Source organism: Drosophila ananassae, chromosome 3L (genome assembly GCF_017639315.1).
Source record: "Drosophila ananassae strain 14024-0371.13 chromosome 3L, ASM1763931v2, whole genome shotgun sequence".
Taxonomy (NCBI): Eukaryota; Metazoa; Arthropoda; class Insecta; order Diptera; family Drosophilidae; genus Drosophila; species Drosophila ananassae.
The window spans coordinates 2,000,369-2,017,729 of NC_057929.1; the positions used below are offsets into that span (position 1 = coordinate 2,000,369).

Genomic DNA, 17,361 nt, shown 5'->3' on the forward strand with positions numbered 1-17,361 from the left:
CGCTGTAGAGCGATTTTAGGGATAGGGGCTTCCTAGGGTTTATACCTAGATGGGATAGGAATTTAGCCAATTTATAAAACAAAATATTTAGATTAGTTTAGGTTTTTGGGTAATTTGGTATTTTAGGCATTATGATGTATAGAAATTTCATTAAAAGGGGGGTTCCAGTAATCACTGGCCTAAGATAACTAGAAAACTATACAATATTTTATTCTAAAAGTTATAGAAATAGTGTATAACACAGTTATCTACCAAATAATAAATCAAAATGGATCAAGTTTTATGAAATATTGGAAATATTTACCAAATCTGACTAACATTTCGAACCAAACTATAAGAACTATGACGCGTGTCTTGTAAGTTTCCGCCAATTCCTGCCCCAATTTATGGGGACAGAGCCATAAATTAGAGAACAAAGTTGCGACGCACCAATAGACATGTGGAAGATGCCTCGGAAGCTCAGCTTATCGATGGCAATTGCAACATAGATGCTTCGGCACTATGATTAACAGGGGGAGAGGAAGGAAGCAGTTTACTCCAAATGGACTGGGGCAAGACAAAAGAAACGGAGATTGGGGGGGCAGAACAGGGTGGGCCACAGATGGGGGGGACGGCAGCCGGGAGGCGACTCGAGGTGGAAACAATTTTGCAAAGCGCTGAGCGTTGAACGTTGAGCGCTTTTGCTTATAATAACAGACATAGTGGCAGTAGCAACAACCAGTGTGGCAAACAAAGGAAGAGGAACAAATTACAGCACAAAAACCAGCAGCAGCAGCAGCAGCAACAACAGCAACTTGCAACAAAATCCATCAGCGGCAGATCCGACGAGTGCGCAAAGGTAGACAAATATGCAAAAAAAAAAGGAAACCGGAGAAGGGAAAATTCCGGGAAACTGCACTTGGAAGGGTGCGACTAAATAGTCCAGAGCTCACAGCTACCAGCTACCCTGTCCTGGCCAAGTTTAATTTTTTTTTAAATTATAACTTATTTTTGTTTGGAAATTAAAAGCCTTTGAAGTGTTATTAAAACAATTAATTGAAGGAAACAGCAGCTTGCAATTACAAGAGAACCCTGCTAGTCCAATGCCCCTGTGGTGTACCACCCTCTACTAACACACTCGCAGGACATCAGGACAACAGGACGAGAGGACATCAGGACAAAGTGTTCTTCAAACAAACGCCCACATGGAAGCGTGCGATTTGCCACAATTGCGTATCATTAATTTGCGTTTTGCCTGCCAGACGCCCAGGCACCTAGCTCCCAGTCACCCACCCACCCACTCTAATCCCTCCTGTCGTCGTTCGCTTAAATTACTTTGTAAAATGTATCCCACGGATGCAAAGAAAGGAAAGCGCAGTGCACAAATATTGTTTCAAAGCAGGACCAGAACCAGAACCATAACTAGCATTTTGCATGAATTCTATTTGATCGCAAAATCGATTGACGCATAAACCTTAACCGAAAGGTCCAATAGAGTCGATGGGAGAAGGATGGCTTTGGCTTTGCGGTTTTGTTGCTACACGAGTATAACATTTTCTACTTACGAGGCACTACTACCACTAGTCATTCAGCTCTATTTTAATGCACTTTCAATATTGTAGCGCTGGCCACAGAACTGGCCAACAAAACACATCAACGTCGAGTGCAGTTCTGGCCATATATAGAGACTAATACCAGTTCCAGTTCATCAATAGCTGACCTGTAACTGTGTTGGACTTAAAAACATAATTTTTTATCCATTTTTTAAGCTCACTTTTTAAAAGCCTCTCTTCTCATTTCAATTGAATGCAAAAATATATATATTCTTTTGACCTCAAGAGCCAGCAAGGCAATTATAAAATGTATTTCCATTATGAGAAATAATTATGCCAAAAGTATGCAAAGAGTGGAGAAGTGGTTGCCCACTCGAGATGCCCCCGTTGAGTTTGTAGCTTTTTCGCTTTTTCGTACAATTATTTCATGCTCATTGCTAATTAAAACTAAATTGAATGCACTTTGCTTCCCAGCCACATACTATACAAGTTTACTTTCCTGCTGGCTAGCTGCAAGCGTGGGTGAACGAGCAATTAAAAAAAGCTTGTAAATTAATTGTAGAATATTCGAAAATATTACTCATGAGCCAGAGGCCTCTGACTAAGATACAGTTTGTTTTAAAAAATCGTGACAATTTATGGCAAGAGTTGCAGTTCTCACTCAAGGCCAAGAATGAGGAGATGTCAGTGGTTTTAACTTAAAAGTACGTAGGCCCACAGTCCTGGCCCTGACCATATAGGGCTTGGAGTCTAGACCCCCTGGCAGAGTGGAGAGTTCTTTGTTCGTCGAAGCGATCTGAACCGGTCCCAGATTTCTTTTCTTTTCTGTCTTTTTTAACAAACACAGTAAGAAAAATATTATTTATTTAAGAATACTAATAAGCTATAATAATAAATCATTTTAAATCTTAATTATTTAAGACTTAAATCTTAGAAGTTATATTTTTTCTGGAAGAACCGGTCCGGTTCTAGTTATTATATTTATTTTTTTCAGTGATAATTCCCATCTTGGCAGTGCGTCATTCGATTCCAGACGGACCATAAATGTATTTTGTTTCTGCAACACAGAGTCGGGACATGCAACTCAATAGAGTTGAAAAAAAAGAAAATCAACAGTATATGGGTGGGGAGGAAAGGCCTCCTCCTGAATGGATTTTCCACATAATTGTTCTGCAACAAATTACTGGCTTAACCGAATTTTCCGACTCAATTATGCACCAACAAAAAAAAACAAAAATAAAAAGGAGAAAAAATCAGAGTCCTGAAATGTTTAAAGAGCCTTTAAGCCAAGCCATCACGTTCATGGCCTTTGGAAAGAAATCCAATCCCCAAACTCCTCCCACTCCCACCACTTGGCTGGCCAAAGCCGGCCGGCATGGTCAGTTTGTTTTGGGCCAAGTTTGCTTTTGCTTTTTTGCCTTTTGCCTTTTGGCTCAAAAGCATGCTTTTTTTTGAAGCCAAATTGTTTCGTTTTTTTTTTCTGTTTCTGTTTCTTTGGAGCTCTTTTGGAGCTCTTTGGGCTTTAAGCAGGTGCGACTTGTGCGTGTGTGTTGGAGTGTGTGTGTTGGTGTGTAAGGTGTCTTACAAACGTGTTTGCTGCTATTGTTGTTATTATTGTTATTGTTGTTGGTGGTGTTACCTAATCGTCTGCGGACAGGTTATCGTTTGCTCTTGAACTTGAGGCAGAAACAAACAAACAAACTCAACGTGGAACTTGAAACGGGCCTCTCTCCCTCTAAATATTTTAAAACAAATATGTAGAAATTTAAAATAAAATCTACGATTTGACAGAAAGTGATGACAGATGGTAGACCTTGCCCCTCGTCTGTTAGACAGAGATAAGTTTCAATTTAAAAAAAATATATGGAATAAATAGCTATTCTATTTTTTTAAAAATAATCTAAATTCTAGACAGAGGCAAAAGAGAGAGATAGAGATTCCTATCGGAAAGCCTTTCATCGCAGCTCAAGCACATTCAGGCACAAATGAGGCATGCCACACCCACTATGCCCCACTCCCACCACCCCACCACCCCTCTATCCCCCTTTTCCATTTAACGCGAACAGCAATTATTAAAACAGAGCCATTGGCGACATGATAAACGATTTCCGCAATATTTCCGCCTGCCCAGAACGCGCTGGCCAGGATGCCAGGCTGGGGCAGGAACGCTCTAGCCACCCCTTCTTTAGGCCGACCAGCCCTTTCCAAAGCTGGCCTGGCCTGTGATGACCCGCAGGCGGAACGCTTACTGCGACACACTTCAGTCGGCAACACAAATTTGCGCTGCGTTGCAAACAGTTGGGGGAGTTGTGGGAGTTGGGCAGTTAGGAGTTGGAAGTTGGAATTGGAAGTTGGTAGTTGGGGGAGTGTTTCCCTGGCAAACACTCTTGTTTACACAGAACGGCAAGTGAGGAGCCTAAGCAGGCTTAGAGGGACAGTTATTACCACACAAGAATCAAGAAAGACTGTCCAGAACCGCTCTTTCAAAGTTACCAGATTTGCAGGGTTTCAAAATTAAAATATTGCTTATTGGTTTAAAAAAAAAGTTAAAAATCTATAGAATATTTTTATAATAAAGTTATTATTCTATAGTTTATAGCTTAATAAGTTTTTTTAGATCCGTGTCATACTTTAAGAGATACTTTTGAGATACATAGACTATAAGAAGTAGAAGCTCCCTTGTCTCTTAAAACATAAGATTCTTTTTCTTCGAAAACTAGGATTTGAAAAACTTGATATCTCGAAAACTACTCAACAGATCTTGATGAAATTTCAGATACTTCTTCCAGATACAATTAGTAGTAGTAACTGAACAAAGGATTATTATTTATTTTAAAAAGATCTATTAAAAAATGGATTAAAATGCTCCAAAAATCTATTCCATCAATTTTAATAATTTTTCGTTTGAAAAAAAAGGTTACTCTAGTTCGTTAAATCTTAAATAGCTTTAAAAAATCAGATATTTTAGTGAATTTTATCTTTATTTTACAAAAAAATCCATGAAACCCACCTAAGCACACATTTTTACTGAAAGTTGGAGATCACTTAGACTCTAGACTCTAAATTTTAGAGTAACTTATAAGCCAAAAATTCATTATTTTTATTATTTAAAGCGTTTACTGACGTCTGAAAATGAAAAAAACCCTGTTTATCCCATTAATCTTTAAAAAATTAATAAAAAAAAGGCAATGGTTTGTGTTTTAAAGCCAAGAGCAATATGCAAATTGTATTAATTATGCGGTTTATTCTATGGCAAGTGAACGACCTTGGGAATGTGATACAAATGGAGGGGAATATTGTTATTGCATTTTATTAAAAAAATACTGAACTGGATTAATTGTGAAAGTAAAGAGCGCTCTGTCTAAATTCTTTCGTAATCTGACCTATTTGGAAGTGTGTTTTTTTTGTCATTTAACTCCTAGTCACTGATTAGAAAAAAAGAAAATCATTCCATTTCCAAGAAGAGAGATAACCCATGTCTCTTGTCTGTTGCCTCCCATCCCCCCTTAAGGGGTGGTTGTCAGGCAAACAAACAATTTGTTTGATTGATTTCGGTGGCTTTTGTGAATTATTTCCATTGAAATGCTTAAATTGTGACAATATTCTGACGTCGCGACGCCTCAAATAAGGAAATGCTTACTTTAATTTTATTTTTTTCTCATCTCCGCGACAGTCGTTCTTAATAACAGAGAAGGGGGGAGTGGAGAGTGGGGGAGTGCCAGCAATGGGGGTCTTTGTGTAAGGGGACCTCTGGGACCCCTCGGGTCATGGATCATGTGCATGCATAATGCGGCAAGTCAAGAATGGAGCACACACTCTACATGGTCCATCATTTATTTAAATTTATTTGTTTTTCAGTTGAATTTTTTTTTACATTTTTGTTGTAATAAAATAATAATAATAATAATAATAATAATAATAATAATATTGCTTAATATTATAAATTAGTCTTATAATAAATAACACAGGCCAACAGCAAAAAATCTCCACGCATAATTTTACCTGCTCCATAACCTTTAGGCTCCCCTGAACCAAAGTCCAGAACAAACATAGGTTCTATCACCCACCGTTTCCGCGGTACACCTAAGAGAAGAAATTGATCAAATTTTACCATATATTGAATTATGTAGGCCGTGAAATGGCTACGACCATCATTGTTTCCAGTACATATCATTTTTGAAATGTATGTGTACCAACTAAAATTAAAAAATGGTATCTAGCAGTTACCATATCTTTGGAATACTCATCAAAAGTTGAAATCTCAGATTTTCTACGTTAAGTTTTGGTCTTCTATGATTTTTCCCCAAACATTTTTCTATGGAAGATTTTTATTTTCTTATTGAAATCAGTAGATCATACCATGTTTTAATTTTGGATTTAAGGAAAAACTCGAAATAATTTTATTGAATTTAATATAGGTGGTTCAACAATATTTTCTTCAATTAAATTGGAGTTTTTAATCTCATATTTTCAAAAAGTCATGGCTATCTAAAACTATTTCTATATTCAAAACGTATCTATTGCAGGTTCAGCTTGTTTAGTAAAGCTTTACAGAAGTTGTAGATAGCCATGACTTTTTGAAAATATGAGATTAAAAACTCCAATTTAATTGAAGAAAATATTGTTGAACCACCTATATTAAATTCAATAAAATTATTTCGAGTTTTTCCTTAAATCCAAAATTAAAACATGGTATGATCTACTGATTTCAATAAGAAAATAAAAATCTTCCATAGAAAAATGTTTGGGGAAAAATCATAGAAGAGCAAAAATTAACGTAGAAAATCTGAGATTTCAACTTTGGATGAGTATTCCAAAGATATGGTAACTGCTAGATACCATTTTTTAATTTTAGTTGGTACACATACATTTCAAAAATGATATGTACTGGAAACAATGATGGTCGTAGCCATTTCACGGCCTACATAATTCAATATATGGTAAAATTTGATCAATTTCTTCTCTTAGGTGTACCGCGGAAACGGTGGGTGATAGAACCTATGTTTGTTCTGGACTTTGGTTCAGGGGAGCCTAAAGATTATGGAGCAGGTAAAATTATGCGTGGAGGAAAAAAAAAGTTGGAAATTGTCGGCCTGTGTAATAATATTATTATAACTTTTTTATTTTAAAGAAATATTCCAATAACCTTATTTAGAGGTTATGTTTTTTGTTTATGTTTTTGGGGATAACCCCCCCAAGGCCCTTCTGTCCATCATAACATGTTTACATTTCGTTTTAATCCCGTTATTGTGATGATGGGTTAAGAAACACCCGGAGGTTCTGTAACTTTCCATGGTTTCTGGATTTTTTTCCCCCCAAGCCTGAAAATTCCCCACAAAACCACCGAAATAAGAAATTTTCACTTTTTTTTTTTTTAGTTTTTTTTAGTATTTTATTTATTTATGTTTTAAATTTTTTTGTTTGTTTCCGTTTGTTTTGTGGCGCATTTTTGGAAGCAAGAAGAAAAACCAAAAGAATTTGCATAACAAAGTGAACAGAAACTAGCGGGGGGTTGGGTGGTGGAGCAGTCAGACAGGCGGAAAGAGAGAGAGGAGAGAGAGACTGGCTGGCAGACAGACGGAGAACAGTTGTTATTTTTGGCACACAACAAGGGGACGGGGGTGGGAGATTGGAATGGGGATAGGGATGGGGCCGCAACTGTTTGGTGGAAGCGAGAGGGGCTGATGTTTACTCGCCAGGTTAATGCACCGCAGATTAACAACAATTAAGAGCGATAGAGTGAGATACAATATACATACATAGATAGAGATGAAATCTCTTCTAGAGGTGGGAGGTGGGAGGTGGGAGGCGAATTTGTTACCTTTATCCGGGAGAGGACGAAGCGTGGACGTCAAGGACTCCTGTTGCTGCTGCTGCTGCTGGCCCTTTTTGCTGATGATGCTGCTGCTTTCTACGGCGACGACGACGCCGAACAACAGCAACAACACCCACGAATTCGCTGTCGCCGGCATCTTGCCGCAAGCCGCTCTTCTCGCCGCTGCCCTCTCTGATGTTTTGTTTTTCCTTTTACACAAAAACACAACAACCACTCGCACACACACACACACTTACACACTCACTATCTGACACAAACACGAACACACGGGGGAGGCAAGGAAGGAATCACGAACAGGAACCTTCTATTCAGGTTTCCACTGAACCTTGCATTTTTATTCCGATTTGTTTACTTTCCGAAGCGCCAGCTTGAATACTTGAATAGAAATAATCAACTTCTCCCGTCCGATATTTATTATTTGTCAACAACGGTATCCTTTTGGTTTTTTTTTTACGATTTATTTTGCTCGCAAACACAACAGTTGTCAGGAGGGTTTTTTTTTCAAGCACCAAAGATTCTCAAAACGATTTAGAGATTTTTTTTATATATTCCGGCAGTACTTCGAGCACAATATTCAGATTCGCCGTAAGATTTACGAAAGACCGGTGTTTGGTAGTGCGCGCGGCGGCGATGCTTTCTCCAGGTCATGAAAAATCCCGACCGTCGAAACGTCCGAACCGCGCGCCCTCAACTTATTTTTGAGACTTTCGAGACCTATTGATACCCCCTTTTGAATTTAATCTTTTGAAACCCTATTTTATACCTTTTATTTTGAGGGTGGGCACACTATAATTCTGGGCTGGTCACACTATTATTTCGAAATCAGCTGCTTTACCGGTTCAATTTCGAAATTCGAGAATGAAAGAATAGACATTTAAATTGCGAATAAAATTGAGTTCCGGTACGGGTAAACATGACAAAAGTTAAAAAAACACCCCAAAACTATAAAAATTAGAATAAAATGTGAGTTTAAAGGGAGTTCAGCACAAAAAAAAAGCGAACTGGTGGAGATATTTCAAACTATTTAAGAGCTATAACCGCCACACTTATCGATGGGCGCGAAGTTTCAAATTTTATGATATAAAATACATAAATAACTAATCATTTGTATCTAAAAGACAAATTTGAGTAATTAGGATTTAGTTCGAAACTATTTCTGTTGCTATATACGACTGATGTTGTGAATTTTTGATTTAAATTTGTCATTCTTCAATGGTATATCATAAAAAATAGGAAAAAAATCGATATAAGCCATAGTTTCTATTGACAATTGATTATTGCAAAAAAATAATAAAATCTGAGTAAATTTTTTAAATTATTTAAATTTATCACCAAAAACTGTGGGAATCCCTGGAATTATCGATGATAAAATCCCTCTTTCCCCCAAGCAGAGTGACCTTACATTCCCAAAGAACATCGATATATGAAAAAATAGTACGATTATTTTTCGGGGAAACATCGATATTTGTAGATATACATATATTTTGGACTTGCTATAAAAGCAGATAGCGCAAGGCATTCCCGAGACACTTTTTCGAGACAGACTTCGTGTAGAACAGTTGTGCGAGTGCTGTAAGCGAGAGATATTTTTAAGTTGAAAGTTAAGAAACCAAGACAAATACAAAATGAGGGAAATCGTTCACATCCAGGCTGGTCAGTGCGGCAACCAGATCGGAGCCAAGGTATGTAAACAATATAATTTTTTTTCTTATACATTTTTTTTGCACCATTATGAGCATAATTGTCGAGTACAGTCGCCAAAATGGCGTCATTTTTGCACGTCTGCCCATGTGGCAAAAAAATGATTGAGGCCGCTGCCGGCATTTTCACGCACACACTCACATTTTATGTATATATCCGATTCTCAGTGAGTTGGCCGTTGTTCGCCCGGCGTCTGTCTGTGTTTTTCCGATCTCTACAAAAATCTCTCCAAAAATCCCAACAAAAACTAGCAAATATGATGATTTATGTACTAACTTTTTGACCAAGTCCCTCGACACGCCCCAAATTTCCGAAAGCCACTCTTTTAGGGCCATTGACTTGCACATATGTGTGTGTGTGTAATTATAGTTGGGTGTGTCGAGCAATTACATTGCCCATAAAATTTGTCTATGTGTGTGTGTGGTAAGTGCATGAGTCATTTTCTCTTTGGCGAAAATACTTTCATAGTTTTCCTTTGGGCGTGAAAGCCGCTTTGCTGCACAGATGGTGAAGGGTACTTTTCTTCTTTGGTCAACAACACCACGAAAGGTTTTCTAAAACCCAATACCACTTTAAGTCATAAACTTTTACATACGGGGACGGGAATACGGCTTTTCTTCATGTATTGGTGAGCGTCGGCCGGTTTTTGCCGCTATGCGTCTTCTAAAGAGAAAACATGACGTCATTTTAACCTAAAATGGCTGAACTGAACCGTCGCCGTTGACCGGTTCGCAGTATAAGAGTATACACATAAATGGGATGTATAATATACCTATACTTAGAGATGTGTATATGTATCGTATGTACACAGCAGCAGATGTACTCGTTCTATCGATTTGCTTGCATTCCGCTAATTTTTTTTTTGCACAACTCCAGCACTACTCTCTATCTTATCTAGCGTGAAAATAATTTCTATTTTCTGAACATGACGCCATATACATACATATGTATATACAATAAATGCTCCCCAATTACCATACATACATGCTAACATGCCTACATGCAATTTTTTTACAAAAAGTTTGGCTTATTTTTTTTTTGTCTTAATGATGCTGGCAGAAGTGGGATGGCCATATATGGAGGAATTTGCCAGAGCCATCTGTTGTCTCTATCCAATTCCCGTACATACCGTACACCTTTTGGGGGCAGGAGAAAGGGCGGTGCTGCACATGCGCGCAGACTTGAGTAGTAACGGGACTTGGCGATGACGAATCCGCTGTGTCATCGCCTGTTTCTAGTCCTTGCGCCGAAAAATCAATATCCCTGTCGCATGTCCTGAGAATAGGCCGAAAACAACCCTCGGAAACGCCTAAAAATGCCGAGCAGCCCGAGCAGCTGCAACATAACAATTGTTGTGCCCAAATATGGCTCTAGGTATGGGTGTGACGGCTTCAAAGGCTGTGGCTTAAAAGGGAATATTTCTATATAGATTATAGAAAAAGATATATAGTTTTCCATTTTTTTTTTTGTACGAGTGGCAACCACACATTTCCATTTCCATTTCCTTTATACAGTAAATTGGTTTATTTGTTTACGCGACATAAACAACGACTTGAGCCTCACTTTTTCTGCTCTGCGATGACGCAATGCCCCCAAAAAACACGCCAATTTATGCGCCAGATGGTCGGTAGTTGAGCTTAGGAGAGCTGCATTTTAACCTTAACTACTAACGCCAACGCCTACGCCGTTCCTCTCTCCCCAAGTGCCTCCTCCGCCGTACGCCGTCTGGTGATGTAAGCCAGACGGGAGAGGAGGGAGTCTGGAGAAAATCCCAGCTCTGAGTGCGTGGGGCGATGTTCAGTCATGTACATATCACTGCAGGGGCAGCCCGTCATCAGCCTACGCTCCAAAAGCTTCAAGAGAGATCGAGATCGAGATCGAGAGCCAGATCCAATGCCAGCCGGCGGCGGCGGCGACAGCTGCGCCTCAAAACCCACGCCAGATGACGTTATCGTTGGTGGTTGGTTGGTTGGCTTGGTGGCACCAAAAATGGCAGCGGAATGAGACTTATGTTAATCGGAACTCGGCCCATACACAGTTCATGATGACGGTCGCCCCGCCGACACAAATAGGTCCATGGACATGTATGTAGCTTGTGTCTGGGGGGGTAGCCATCTAATTCAATCAATAAAGATTCATTTCAACTCTCCTCAACCGAATTTGTTCAAAAATTAACTCGGAAAAGAAAAAGTTGGTCGGTTCATTGATTTTCCCAGCTGAGTCATCGGCTTTTATTATTGATTTTTTCCAAATTTCCTTTCTAATTTGAAAACTTTTCTTTTTCTCTTTCGGATTGCAGTTCTGGGAAATCATCTCCGATGAGCACGGCATCGATGCCACCGGTGCCTACCACGGTGACAGCGATCTGCAGCTGGAGCGCATCAATGTGTACTACAATGAGGCCTCCGGTGGCAAGTATGTGCCCCGCGCCGTTCTTGTCGATCTGGAGCCCGGCACCATGGATTCGGTGCGTTCGGGTCCATTCGGACAGATCTTCAGGCCCGATAACTTTGTTTTCGGACAGTCTGGAGCCGGTAACAACTGGGCCAAGGGCCACTACACAGAAGGCGCTGAGCTTGTGGACTCCGTTCTCGATGTTGTTCGCAAGGAGGCCGAATCCTGCGATTGCCTGCAAGGCTTCCAGCTCACACACTCGCTTGGCGGCGGTACTGGCTCCGGTATGGGTACCCTGCTGATTTCTAAGATCCGTGAGGAATATCCCGACAGGATCATGAACACATACTCGGTGGTGCCGTCGCCAAAGGTATCGGACACCGTGGTGGAGCCCTACAATGCCACATTGTCGGTGCACCAGCTGGTGGAGAACACTGACGAGACCTACTGCATCGACAACGAGGCTCTCTACGATATCTGCTTCCGCACCCTCAAGCTGACGACACCCACATACGGTGACCTGAACCATCTCGTCTCCCTAACCATGTCCGGCGTCACCACCTGCCTTCGTTTCCCCGGCCAACTGAACGCTGATCTCCGCAAGCTCGCCGTCAACATGGTACCATTCCCCCGTCTTCACTTCTTCATGCCCGGTTTTGCGCCACTCACCTCCCGTGGATCCCAGCAGTATCGTGCCCTCACCGTTCCCGAGCTTACCCAGCAGATGTTCGATGCCAAGAACATGATGGCTGCCTGCGATCCACGTCACGGTCGCTATCTGACCGTTGCCGCCATCTTCCGTGGCCGTATGTCCATGAAGGAGGTCGACGAACAGATGCTTAACATCCAGAACAAGAACAGCTCCTACTTCGTTGAATGGATCCCCAACAATGTGAAGACTGCCGTGTGCGATATCCCACCCCGTGGTCTGAAGATGTCTGCCACATTCATTGGCAACTCCACTGCCATCCAGGAGCTGTTCAAGCGCATCTCTGAGCAGTTCACTGCTATGTTCCGTCGCAAGGCCTTCTTGCATTGGTACACCGGCGAGGGCATGGACGAGATGGAGTTCACTGAGGCTGAGAGCAACATGAACGATTTGGTGTCTGAATACCAGCAGTACCAGGAGGCCACCGCCGACGAGGATGCCGAATTCGAGGAGGAACAAGAGGCTGAGGTCGATGAGAACTAAACAACAACAAAAACCAATAAAAAATTCCCATTCGAATTTCCGATTCTCGATTCAAATGTTTTGCAAAAGAAATGAGAAAACGAGAACAAGAATTCAGTTGTAATTTGTTTGTTCTTTTAACAACGTAATCAATAAAGTCGGATCCAATTTTGTTCACAAGCCTAAACATTATCTATTTTGGTTGTATTTTCTGGGGGGGGGATTTAGTTCCTCATTTACTGAAAGACTATAAGACGAATATATGTATGTAGTCCCAGATATTTTCGATTATTTGTATTGGGGTTATGCTTGATGTATGTCTAGTCATTCATGAAAGGATCTATATATAGATTTTTATTTATTAGCCGGTGCCGATGCCGGTGCTGGTCCCCAACCTGCCCCAACTCTTCCGAAAACAAAATAATTACTTGCCCTTGAGGAGAGGGCATGATGATAACACTGACGTGGGCATTCCAGAATTACTTGTTTTTTTTACAAAAATCGGGTTCTGTAGGAGGCTACTTTCGAAATATATATATTTTAGATACCATATAAAGAAATGCCGGTAGTGTGAATGATCTTACTTTTGTTTTTATTAGTTAAATATTGATTGAAACAATCATATGGCGGTAATTGTCATTCATAACCTAAACCATTTTGGCCAAAAAGACGGCCTGAGTCATGGAACCGGTTTGAATAATAATGGGCTTTGTTATGTTAAAATAAACTTGAAAATGAGGAGACATTTCTATGGAGACATGGGCCTCATTGTGCAGAAGGAAATGAGGTTATTTAATCAATCAGATATCCGTAAAGGACAGAATATAGGATATTATATAGTTATAGGACATACCTAACCGATTCCATGCCCCTTCGAATTATACAGACTGCAAAATTATCATTTTGCTATACAATTAAGAGACTATCTTTTATAGAAACATACAGACAGACAGTCATGATTATATCGACTCTGGAGATAATCCTGATCATGAATATATATAATTTATTTAGTCATTTTAGTTGCCTACTTTTAGACACCCTCAGAAAGAGTATAAAATTTAGCGCCCCTAAAAGTATGCACCACATAACGCTACTCACAATCGATACTATCGATAAATTTGTCGTCTAAATTCACACCCCTAGTTTTGTCGTTCGTGTGTGAGTGTCACTGACTTTTGACAAGTAAGATAAAAAATAAATAATAGGCAATTTTTTTTGGCAACTACTACAGTAGACATATTCATCCACCCTTACTCCCAACAAAGATGATAGCAATGGATGAGCAGCGCGGCGACAAGATCTATGGCGGGTGCGAGGGGCCCGACGCCATGTACGTGAAGCTGATTTCCTCAGACGGCCATGAATTTGTTGTAAAACGCGAGCACGCTCTTACCTCCGGCACGATCCGGGCGATGTTGTCCGGACCGGGCCAATTTGCCGAGAACGAGGCCAACGAAGTGCATTTCCGTGAGATACCGTAAGTACCACCAATGGGGTTCGGAGTCCCACCCACCAGACAACAGCCTGGTAGCAGCCCCCAGCAGCAAAGTCATCCGGCTGACCTATTGACCGGCGACTCACAATCCTATATATAATTATATATATATATATATTCATGCGACGATGTGTAGGTCATACCATGCACAACTCAGGTGCACCTTTACGACAAATCTAGTCCCGGATTAATATACTACACGTAATCCTAAGTATCAAAACTAATCAAAAGGCGAGAAATCTCTCCGAAAGCCGGTTCCGGTTTTCAATTTCTCAAAATTTCATCATTCTTTTTTTTTAGAATTATTATTTATATTTTAAAGAAATGAATGTTATTTCCAAAAATAAAATATGACTTAATATTTTTGATTTTTTTTTTTTGATACTACTGGCTAGGCTATATCTGTTTGTATTATCTATTAATAATCGTGTTTTACTTTCCAGATCCCACGTTCTACAAAAGGTCTGCATGTACTTTACGTACAAAGTGCGATACACCAATAGTTCTACCGAAATTCCCGAATTCCCGATCGCACCCGAGATCGCATTAGAACTCTTGATGGCGGCCAATTTCCTAGACTGCTAAATTATATTTGAATAATTTGAATTTACATTATGATTAATCGAAAGGAAGGTATAATAATTCGCCTGTGTTGATTTGTAATGAAACGAAGAATGTCCTTGTATGCGAAACGAAAAAAAAATATATAAATTTCTGTTGATTTCCAAAAACTCCAAAAAACAAAATGGGTGATTTATTTCAAAACAAAATATGATTCTGGTTATTTGGAGATCTTGGCTTTGGCTTTGGAGGCGTCTTTGTTGCTCAACATGGCGAATCTCATCTGCTGGATGAGCCATTGGACACCTTCGCCGAGTCCCTCGCCGGATATGGCGTTGCTGGAGCAGATGTGCCACGGTTTCTCCTTGATGTTCTCCAGCCTCAGAGCTGTGGAGTTGTATTTTATAATTTTATTTATTAAAATAGAATGCTATGAACCTGCTGCTATTTTAACGCAAGACAAGGAGTCCTCCACATCCGACTTATTGCCGTAGAAAAGTATAGGCACTATCCGGTTGGACAAATCTGGATGTTTCAGGACCAGATCCAACTCATCCTTGACCACAACTGAAACAGGAAGGGCTTGCAATCAAAAGGATAACTTCTATTTAAAATATGAATACCAAATCTCATTCGATCGCTGGAATCAATGACGTAGATGATTCCATGACAGTTCTTGAACTGGTGCTCCCAGAGATTCCTATACCGCGTGGCTCCCGACATATCAATGGCCTTTATGCTGACACCAGACATGCCTTTTGAAGATAAACTTTAGATTGGATTTTAGGACATCCTTCACTTTCACTCACTGTAGAACTGCTCGACCATAAAACCAACTGTGGGCACCACAATACTAGTCTGTTCACTGGACTTCTTAAAATGGTTAATTATAGATGACTTTCCACTGTTGTTGAGGCCCAGCACCAAGATGGTCATTTTATCCTTCTTAATCTTTATCAAGTCGGCCAAATTGTGCAACATTCCCATTTTATTATTGAACTGGCATCGGTTCTATTTTGTTTACGGCTCAGTCTGTGATTGTTCTTGGCATGTTTGGCCCTGCAAAGGACTTTGGGTAGTCATGGCAACCACTGGGTAGTGTCGAAATCGATTTATTGAAGCATTGAAGCACCTTCAACTTTGGCACCCACATCCGATTCACATCACCCACTCGCAAATGTTCAAGTTCACCTACGGTCTGACATTGAAAATGGCTTGGGTTGACCCAGGCAGAAGAAAAGAACTATCTAACTAGCAATGGATAACAATTTCTCATCAAAAATAATCTATATTTCGTTCTAAACTCGATGAGCTTTTCAGTCAAACCACTAACTAAATTCTATAACAATTATAATTTCAAGTTTTACGTGTTGACACAAGCCAAGGTTTATTTTAGAATTCTTCTTAAAAAACATGGTTAGGAGTAGTACGCCTCTACTTCTTGCTGTTCAAGATGATACCATCGTACTTCTGCTGGAACCACTTCATGGCATCCTCCTTTGTCAGGCGGTGGGGGAAGCCCACAGTGCCGGACTTGCGCTTCCTGTGGTTCACGTTGTAGCCTGAAAATAGGAAATAGATTGTAAGTAAAAAAATACAAGATAGAAATATAGTTTGGTGTCGAAATTGTACCGTGTGGACTGGCAAGGTAAGAGAAGCCAATCCAACTGAGCACATCTTCTTTGATTTTCGCACATTTACTGAGCATCAGTGCCTCAAATGGCAGAGATACCTAATTAAGTGCGAGACTATATGGGAAAGAGCGATTTGCTTACCTGGGCGTCCCAGAACAACGTAAAAGTCCAGACCATAGATACCGATGGAGGGATCGTACTTGATACCCAGATCGATGTGTTCCTGGATGCCGAAACCGAAGTTACCGGTGGCGGAGAAGTTGTCGCGACGCAGCTCGTACTCGCGCACCTTCAGACCGCGCTCCAAGATCTCCTCGGCCTTGGCGCCACGCACCGTGCAGTGGACGGCGATCTTCTCGTTACGACGAATGCCAAAGGAGCGCACTGTGTAGCGGGCCTTGGAGAACACGGGCTGCTGACCAGTCAGCTGCTCCAGCACCTGTTTGCGAGACACCACAATATTAGCTTAGCACTGATAATAATATATTCCGGATATGTAGTCGTACCTTGGCGGCACGGGTAAGCCTATCACCAGACTCTCCCACGCAGATGTTCAGGCAAAGCTTGCGGATGTGCAGATCCCGCATGGGGTTCTTCGCCGGGTCGCGCTTAATCTTGGGTTCCTTCTTGGCAGCGGCCTGCAAAACAAGCAATGGACATCGTCACTTCCGATTCATAACCACGCAAAAAATAACCTTTCGGTCCGTCCGCATTTCGGGCGGTTTCCCTTTGTTTCTGCCCTCCAACAAATGCCTAGTCGCCCTTGCAGTGCAAGAATACATAGCCCACGTGTCAACCTACCGTCATTATGGATATTTATCTAAAATAAAAGTGCAATTATTAATAAAAGAAAACAAAAAAAAACGTGGAGCTGAAATATGGTGCATACCTCGCCGGAAACGAAAAGAAAAGAGGGAACCAGTGCTGCCAGATGGGAGGAGGGCAGTCTGGCCAAATACCACTTATTGTGGTACTAACGCGTTTTTGTCTGGGTTTTCTCAAATTCAAATGGTTATTCAAATATTTTGTGGGGAATA

At 40.6% G+C, this 17,361-nt stretch overlaps 5 protein-coding genes across 7 annotated transcripts in view; 2 read left to right on the forward strand and 3 right to left on the reverse strand.

Moving 5' to 3' along the window:
• The window catches only part of LOC6495196 (low-density lipoprotein receptor-related protein 1), a 48,980-nt gene extending 40,845 nt beyond the window's left edge, over nt 1-8,135 (reverse strand). The window contains exon 1 of the mRNA XM_001958839.4: nt 7,354-8,135. Coding sequence (XP_001958875.2) covers nt 7,354-7,504 — 151 coding nt within the window. The 5' untranslated portion in view covers nt 7,505-8,135. The remainder of the gene's footprint in view (nt 1-7,353) is intronic.
• A 717-nt stretch (nt 8,136-8,852) lies between these two features.
• LOC6495454 (tubulin beta-1 chain) lies at nt 8,853-12,821 on the forward strand. The gene is made up of 2 exons (XM_001958843.4): nt 8,853-9,050; nt 11,369-12,821. The coding sequence occupies exons 1-2, from the start codon at nt 8,994-8,996 to the stop codon at nt 12,653-12,655; spliced, it is 1,344 nt and encodes a 447-aa protein (XP_001958879.1). The 5' UTR covers nt 8,853-8,993; the 3' UTR covers nt 12,656-12,821.
• Nucleotides 12,822-13,723: 902 nt separating this feature from the next.
• Nucleotides 13,724-14,860, forward strand: LOC6495455 (elongin-C). 3 transcript variants are annotated; one of them, XM_014907825.3, is made up of 3 exons: nt 13,724-13,816; nt 13,900-14,111; nt 14,573-14,860. In XM_014907825.3, the coding sequence occupies exons 2-3, from the start codon at nt 13,900-13,902 to the stop codon at nt 14,712-14,714; spliced, it is 354 nt and encodes a 117-aa protein (XP_014763311.1). In that variant the 5' UTR covers nt 13,724-13,816; the 3' UTR covers nt 14,715-14,860. The 3 variants fall into 3 exon arrangements, with proteins under 3 accessions (XP_014763311.1, XP_044571683.1, XP_001958880.1); XM_044715748.1 differs by having other exon boundaries at nt 13,777-13,792; nt 13,866-14,111; XM_001958844.4 differs by having other exon boundaries at nt 13,780-14,111.
• LOC6495194 (ADP-ribosylation factor-like protein 6) lies at nt 14,851-15,915 on the reverse strand. The gene is made up of 4 exons (XM_001958845.4): nt 15,500-15,915; nt 15,314-15,445; nt 15,129-15,257; nt 14,851-15,077 (listed from the first exon to the last, which is right to left on the reverse strand). Exons 1-4 carry the CDS (start codon nt 15,675-15,677, stop codon nt 14,911-14,913), a joined length of 606 nt encoding a protein of 201 aa, XP_001958881.1. The 5' UTR covers nt 15,678-15,915; the 3' UTR covers nt 14,851-14,910.
• Nucleotides 15,916-16,044: 129 nt separating this feature from the next.
• Nucleotides 16,045-17,273, reverse strand: LOC6495193 (60S ribosomal protein L11). The gene is made up of 5 exons (XM_001958846.4): nt 17,214-17,273; nt 17,126-17,144; nt 16,831-16,962; nt 16,466-16,763; nt 16,045-16,252 (listed from the first exon to the last, which is right to left on the reverse strand). Exons 2-5 carry the CDS (start codon nt 17,129-17,131, stop codon nt 16,125-16,127), a joined length of 564 nt encoding a protein of 187 aa, XP_001958882.1. The 5' UTR covers nt 17,132-17,144; nt 17,214-17,273; the 3' UTR covers nt 16,045-16,124.
• Nucleotides 17,274-17,361: the final 88 nt, after the last annotated feature.

Excerpts from the sequence above, each read along its gene's own strand:
- LOC6495194 (XM_001958845.4), bottom strand. The coding sequence starts at position 15,677 with ATGGGAATGTTGCACAATTTGGCCGACTTGATAAAGATTAAGAAGGAT. Across the intron at positions 15,446-15,499 it reads TATGGTCGAGCAGTTCTACA|GCATGTCTGGTGTCAGCATA; the intron begins GTGAGTGAAAGT and ends TATCTTCAAAAG. Across the intron at positions 15,258-15,313 it reads CAGCGATCGAATGAGATTTG|TTGTGGTCAAGGATGAGTTG; the intron begins GTATTCATATTT and ends TTCCTGTTTCAG.
- LOC6495193 (XM_001958846.4), bottom strand. Across the intron at positions 16,764-16,830 it reads GGCTTACCCGTGCCGCCAAG|GTGCTGGAGCAGCTGACTGG; the intron begins GTACGACTACAT and ends TCTCGCAAACAG. Across the intron at positions 16,253-16,465 it reads CGTTGTTCTGGGACGCCCAG|GCTACAACGTGAACCACAGG; the intron begins GTAAGCAAATCG and ends TCCTATTTTCAG.
- LOC6495455 (XM_014907825.3), top strand. The coding sequence starts at position 13,900 with ATGATAGCAATGGATGAGCAGCGCGGCGACAAGATCTATGGCGGGTGC. Across the intron at positions 14,112-14,572 it reads GTGCATTTCCGTGAGATACC|ATCCCACGTTCTACAAAAGG; the intron begins GTAAGTACCACC and ends TTTACTTTCCAG.
- LOC6495454 (XM_001958843.4), top strand. The coding sequence starts at position 8,994 with ATGAGGGAAATCGTTCACATCCAGGCTGGTCAGTGCGGCAACCAGATC. Across the intron at positions 9,051-11,368 it reads GCAACCAGATCGGAGCCAAG|TTCTGGGAAATCATCTCCGA; the intron begins GTATGTAAACAA and ends TTCGGATTGCAG.